The sequence below is a fragment of the Rhododendron vialii genome, chromosome 10a (assembly GCF_030253575.1).
Source record: "Rhododendron vialii isolate Sample 1 chromosome 10a, ASM3025357v1".
NCBI classification, from domain to species: domain Eukaryota; kingdom Viridiplantae; phylum Streptophyta; class Magnoliopsida; order Ericales; family Ericaceae; genus Rhododendron; species Rhododendron vialii.
In genome coordinates, this window is record NC_080566.1 from 13,266,865 (window position 1) to 13,273,599 (window position 6,735).

A 6,735-nucleotide genomic window follows, 5' to 3' on the forward strand; every position below is an offset into this window, starting at 1 on the left:
CTTTGAAAACTTAACGAGCTTCAAAAGTATGATAAGCTTGGCTAATTGATCAGCTGATGTTAAACGAGTTCTAATTGAGCCGAACGAGCCAAACAATAACTTGTTCAAGCTTAATTTGAAAGCCTAACGAACTTCGAGAAAAGGTTTAAACATCGTATCAAGCATACGAGATTTCCAAACAGTAAGTAGAGTCTTACCTCCAATTTTATGTGACAGTGGGAGGGACTGATTCTCCGGGATCCCAGAATACTAGGACAGATAACACTTGTAATCGCACCAAGTGAAATGCTATTGTAAAGAGAAGCCTTATGCACTATCAGTATCGATCTTTTTCATTCACAATTTGCCTTATGGTTTCGGGATAACAGTACAAGCAAAGAAGTTCCCCACCATATTACTCCCTCTATTCACCAGCTTTGAATTCCAGTTCTTAACAAGGAAATAATTACCATATACTTGCAGCAATACCACACAAGAGACAAAACAAGAAAACATACTTCACCAAGGCGAGCCTTAAGTTCCAATCAATTGGGATCGGCTAGAAAACATGCTTCACCAAAGCCATTATTTTCTCTCCTTTTTTTTTTTTACTGGAGATCAGAAATAATAAATTCCAACTACGAAACCGTTTTACTTTCACTTTGTCTTTTAAGATACGGAATGTCGCCGGTCTTTGGGAGGTTTGGTCCGACCTTTGGGAGGCGCGGCTCCATCGCGCACAAAAGGATACAATCGTCCAAGTTTCTTAGACACTGAGCCTATGAATGATTTTCGAGGAAGAGGAGGCTTATCAAAAGATGGCAATGGGCTCCGCGATGGGCTCCCTATCGCTGATTTATCACCAGCTGGTTTCTCAATTTCTTTCAACTTCGTTTTCATTTTCAGTAGTTCAAATTTGAGGTCCTGATTTTCCCTTCTTAGAGTGGAGAGCTCATCCGGGACCGGGTGGCTATAGGTGGTGGTGGTGTAAAGGTTCACGGTGTGGGGCGGAGGAGCAGGGGATTCAGAGCCGTTCACGGCCTCACGGAGCCTTTGTTGCTCGTAGTAAAGCACTTGGACCACGGTTTGGACGGGGAGGCGGTCGTTTTGGGCGGCGTGCGCGCAGGCCTCCCGAGACAGTTTTTGACAGTCCATCACACTGCATACTTTCTTCCTTTCCAAGTCACTCAAGTTTGGATGGGCCTGTAATCAAATACAGAAAGGTGGGTTAAATAGATTATAGATCTGCTTCTGTCAACCAACAAACACTATTGAAAGAAATGCAAATGCACATATATACCAAAAACAAGATGGTGAAATGGAAGAGTTCATGTTCTTTGGACAGTGCACCTTCAAGTAAATATCAATGGCTCTATACATCCCATCCTCTGTAACCCTTGACTGCTCCGGCACAAGTTCACCGAGACTGATGAATTTCGACACCGATAAGTTTCTATCGGATGCAATTTCAGCAAGGTAGCTTTCCATCAGCCTCCCGACCCTCTCCGTGTCACTTGGGGGAGGAGAGAAAAAATCGTCCTCTCCGCTGTAGCCCAAACGACTCCCATCCGTCTCACATTCGAGGTAATTCATCATGATCCGCTGCACCGCATCCACATCGAAAACCGTGTCCCCTGTGAAGGAAAACGAAGGGATCAAAAGATCGTCGAGAACAGCCTGCCCGAGCTGCAGCCCCAATCTCTTCTCCAAGTTGAGCCGGCAGGCAACCGTCGTCTCTAGGTATATTGCAGCCCTAAGCAGCATTGAGAGAAAGCTAACTGACATGGCGTTCTTCTCCCTTGGCAGAAGACTAACTATTGTTTCCAAAACCACCCTCTTCTCGTGCTCTTGTCTTGGCTCGATTTTCTTCCTCCCCTTGCCAAAAATTTCCTGATAGCGATACAAATCAACCTTTAACATTGTACCTTGAATTAGGTGTTGTATGTGACAAACACGAGGACCACACACAACATAGCACGAAGAAGCAAAGAAACAAGAAAAGCACGACACAGAGATTTATGTGGTTCGGCAACAATGCGTACGTTCATGGCTCCCACTGAATTTCACTATAATCTTGAATGAATGCACCTAGGTCTAATCACAATAAATACTGCTATGGTTTTACGTAAAACAATTTTTATGTAGTCTCCTACGTACTCAGAGAAATCGCGGGAGTTGAGTCCAGTACTATTCAGGCTTCACAAACTCAAAAGGTCTTAAATATTTTATGGTCAACACGATGCAACCGATACACACGCGATTTTCTTTCCCACCAGTATGCCGCAGATAACTTAAGACGGAACATAATCATATGTAATACGCAAACCAATAGTTGAAAGCATTCAGATAAATTGGGATGAGATCTCACCAAACCTCTAAGAGATTGCTGAGCATAGAGCATGAGAATTGGACCCAATGCATATTGCTTAAACCCTCTTGCCATCATTGCAATCAGTACCCTCTGGAAGATATCAATTCTGAGAACAGTTAGATCTTCAACCCACCAATCAACAATAAGTGGTTTCAGTTGAGACCCTGAGGAAGAAGAATTCAAACCCTCAATGCCACTATCACTCTCTGACATAGGAAACTGAGTATCCTTGCATGCCATATATGCAATCGTATCAATACATCGGCTGACCAATTTAACTGTTTCGGCCATCGGAAGGAGGCTTTCGGATGCCAGCAGAATGGAAATTGCTCCTGAAAGGCTCCTGAGCGCGACTTCGTTCAAGTAGGATTCTGTTCTTCCCACCAGGTTTCCAACAGAGTAGTCCTCTGTCATTTCAAGGTATTCGGACACGCACCTGAGCATGGCAATGTTTTCAGTACTTATTTCGAAGTTGATTCCGTAACAAAATTTTGCTGCAAGTTCAAATGCTTCTGCCCCACCCGGAATATCAGGGAGTTCAATTGTAGAGAGATCGGCATCACTTGATTCAGACACCAGTTGCCTTATGTATCCACACTTTGCGACTAATGGAAACTGCATGAAAAATTCAACAAATAAAATTTCCTCCACTCTTGATGAGAAGAAACAGACACTCAAAAATAGACTGTTATTTCTATATTTTGTCGGTGTTTTGTTGCAGCTTAGGTTATGGGCCAATGGATTCAGATAAAATCAGAAACCAAAAGCAACGAAATGAAGCTTTCTGGTTATAAATTTTTTTTCAGCCGATCTCATGCTGTTTTTGCCCCATAATCGGAGTCAGAAGCTGCGCCAAACAAATTGGTACGGTTTTTCAAAACAAAAAATTGATAAAGCTGGCATCAAAAGTTGAAACAAACAACTTTATTTAGGATTACAGAAGCAAGAGCAGAGTTTGAAATTTTCACCTTGTGCAATGGGAAGGGAGTTCCTACAGCATGAACTGTGACATCACTGGGAATCTCTTGGGAAGAAATCCTATTCACAAATAGAAATAAATTACAGCCTTTTCCTTTTTTGACTCCTTTCAAATAGGCCAACCAATAACAAAGAATCAAGAAATCTACACCCATAGGAGAGAAGGCCTAATACAAAACGGGTAACTGAGTGCACGAGTCTCCCGCTACTGCACAGTCTTGCTAACGGTTGTATATATGCAGCCTTACCCCAGCAGGCACAGAGGCTGATTCCGCGACTCCAACTCATGACCACCGGGTCATATGGGGGCAATCCTTACCATTGTGTGCCCTTCAGGAAAGGCCTAATAAAGCAAATGTCAAAAGAAAAGAAAAGGCATAGGGAAAAAACAAACCATTCACTGGTTCTCTTCATGGCAGTGGAGAGGAGATCGTTCTTCTTGGCAAACATGTTAGCAGTGGTGGGTGGTGAAGTTTCCTCTTGATCAAGATCCACCATGTCACCATGGCAATGATTGGAGAATGTACAGCATGTTCACATGCCCATCACATGCTGGATGTGGAAGAAAAAATATGATTTAGCAGAAAAGAGAGCACAAGTTCAAGCTTTCATTTTGTAGTATGCTCGTTATTCAAATCCTGTCGTTCAAAAACATGATTCCAAACTGTCATTCATGGGTTAATTGCCCAGAGTAGGTCTCCTATTTGGCAAGAGAAGGGACTCTATCCAGTGTAGGTTTGTCTTTCTGAATCATGGATTTGAACAAGGTAATGGCATTTTGGGTATTAAGAGAAACAGACATGGGTATATCTAACAAACAAGATGTAGTTTTTCAGTGTGTGGTGGAGAATTTATAGGGTTCAGTTGAAGGGATGAGATGGTGGCACCTGAGGGTAGAATTTTCCGAATTTTCCAGGTGGAAAATACTTCCATCCACAAGACTGAAATCTATTATTGATTATCCTTGTTGGATTATCATTTCCTCCAAATGAATAAACTAAAGAGTGCAGTCAAGGATGCTAATATCGCCGCATTATGCTAATATCGACATCTACCTATCGGTTTTTGCACCTTCCGACACCGTTACAATTTGATATATGAGGGAGACTAAAAAATAGCATGTGTATCAGCCGATTCCCGCTACATTGTTTCTGATTGTTCACGGCCTATTCGACATTTTTAGGCACTCCAAAAGTGTTTCCTTTTGGTCAAAACTAGTTTCAAAAATTCACAGTCCCTGCAACCAAACCATGCTATGTGTCGTTCGATACTCCCGAAATCGTTACACTGCAACCGATACCATTACATGTCTCGACACCACTATTTAAAAGCTTTGAACTAAGTAGTAATTACCAACGGTAGAAATTCATGTGCGAGACCATCACTAGGAGAGTTTTCGTACTGAAACTGGACCTGTTTTCTTTAATCCACCCCATGCATGGCCTGATCTGGTTGAGCCAACCATGTGAGCCTCCACTTAAAATCTCGTGGGAAATATACCTAAAACTGATTTGGGTTGATACTTGGAGATCTAGCCATTGTATTGGAAATTTAAAAGGAAAAAATAATATACTCCACATCCATTAGACTGTGTATGAAATAAATGATCACACAGACACCCACTGACTACCACCAGAAATTTCAGAAAAAGAATAAAGAAATACTACAAAATCCATAATCACCATTGCAGCACTGACTATTCTAACAAGCCACCCAAAACCCTTGTAATTACGAGTTGTAGCGGCGCATTGCCACGCGGTGCTCCAATCACCTCATTTTTATGACACAGCAGTCACAACATGACCAGGTACCCCTTTCACCTCATTTTTACGACACAGGAGTCACAACATGACCAGGTACCCCTTTCACCGCTACTTTCTGATCTCCATTGAACAACACATTAGATCAATTTTAATGATCAATTATGAGGGAGAGAGTGGATATATAGAGGGGGTGTTTTGGGAAAAAATCTTCAATGCAACTGTTATTTGTAAAGTATTCTCTCACATGATGCGGGCCCCATGTATCATGTATGTGTAGGTCCCATACCATATGAGAGAGGAATTGCAGATGACCGTTTTTGCATTGGAAATTTTCTCGTGTTCTGGATAGCTCAATCAAAAAACCACCCACCGCTCATAATCACCAACCATTTTTTCAGATATGATGCAGAAACCGAACACTAAACGCAGTAGGAGGACCACGCAAAGAAACCCCAATCGAACAACAAAAAATCGACAGCCTAATCCAAATACCAGACCAGGCATCGAGATTGGCACTCCAGTTATTATACCCAGAGCTTTTTCTCATAGAGAAAAGCAATACAAGTTACATAAATAATAATTCAATTGGCCTGCAAACTGCAGTACTGCAGGTTTTATTTTTTTTGAGCTTTTAAAACAAATATCAAGATGAGATCAATCTAACTGAGCTATCGGATAGGCAAAGATTTAATAAATGAACAGTTCTGATCACTATTGTGAGCTCGGAAAGAACCCAAAAATTCCATACAGTTCCTAAAAGCCAAGTCCTAAAGGCCAAAAGGAAATCAATAACTATTTTGAAAGGCGCGAAATCAACCAGTTGTAGTGAGCATTGAAAGGCCACCAAGGTCACAATTGTTGTAATCAACCAGTTGTTGAATCAACGAAATAAACTGCTATTGTGTCTATCAATGGGCCCATTCACTTCGTCTATTCACATCATGCAATGGAAGGGTCCCCTTTTCAATGGTGATTGATGCATTAAAACACAATCAAATATAGTTCAGACTGTTCAGTACCGCATCTGTGTTGATACATATCAGCTTGTCCACCGCTTGGGTGTGGATTCCACCCCGTGCAGTCCGTCCAACTCCGATCCCGTTTTGTGTTCATTTCAAGTCTAATTCTCTCACGTTGTAGAGCTCGTTGCATACAACAGTTGCTTGCAAAACCAAGTCAATCAAGTACATAATAATATCTGGTCCGAACGCATTTATACAGAAACAAAATGTGCTCTTCAAGTTGTAATTTGTTTTTAGTAGTTGACAGCCATTGTTGTACTTACTACAGTTTTGGGAATTTGAAACTGAGCTTGGAAAAGCTTAGTGAGTGTGGGGCCACAAAGACTCTGGTCCTCTACCTCTAAACCTCTGGTTAGGATCGAGTGAATCGCATAGCCTTCGCCTAACCTACACACAAGTCCTACACACAAGTAAGCACGACTAAAGAACCACACCGGAGGAGCCCCGGAATGGCCCTCCGGCATGAGGATGAGAAAAGTGCAGAGCAAGCAAAACAAACTAGGGTTTTAAGAGTAGGAGATTATCTACCTTTTAGAGCTGCTATCCCTTGGTATTTATGGAGGGTCCTTGGCTTGCTCTCCAAGTTTGTCAATTTGTCTGACACGTGTTGGCTGACGTCACC

At 42.0% G+C, this 6,735-nt stretch overlaps 1 protein-coding gene across 1 annotated transcript; it reads right to left on the bottom strand.

Moving 5' to 3' along the window:
* Nucleotides 1–271: 271 nt before the first annotated feature.
* Nucleotides 272–4,147, bottom strand: LOC131303926 (BTB/POZ domain-containing protein SR1IP1). The gene is made up of 5 exons (XM_058330987.1): nucleotides 3,723–4,147; nucleotides 3,319–3,388; nucleotides 2,348–2,965; nucleotides 1,330–1,869; nucleotides 272–1,182 (listed from the first exon to the last, which is right to left on the bottom strand). The coding sequence occupies exons 1-5, from the start codon at nucleotides 3,824–3,826 to the stop codon at nucleotides 649–651; spliced, it is 1,866 nt and encodes a 621-aa protein (XP_058186970.1). The 5' UTR covers nucleotides 3,827–4,147; the 3' UTR covers nucleotides 272–648.
* Nucleotides 4,148–6,735: the final 2,588 nt, after the last annotated feature.

Excerpts from the sequence above, each read along its gene's own strand:
- LOC131303926 (XM_058330987.1), bottom strand. The coding sequence starts at position 3,826 with ATGGTGGATCTTGATCAAGAGGAAACTTCACCACCCACCACTGCTAAC. Across the intron at positions 1,870-2,347 it reads AGCAATCTCTTAGAGGTTTG|GAAATTTTTGGCAAGGGGAG; the intron begins GTGAGATCTCAT and ends TATCGCTATCAG. Across the intron at positions 1,183-1,329 it reads CCATTGATATTTACTTGAAG|GCCCATCCAAACTTGAGTGA; the intron begins GTGCACTGTCCA and ends ATTTGATTACAG.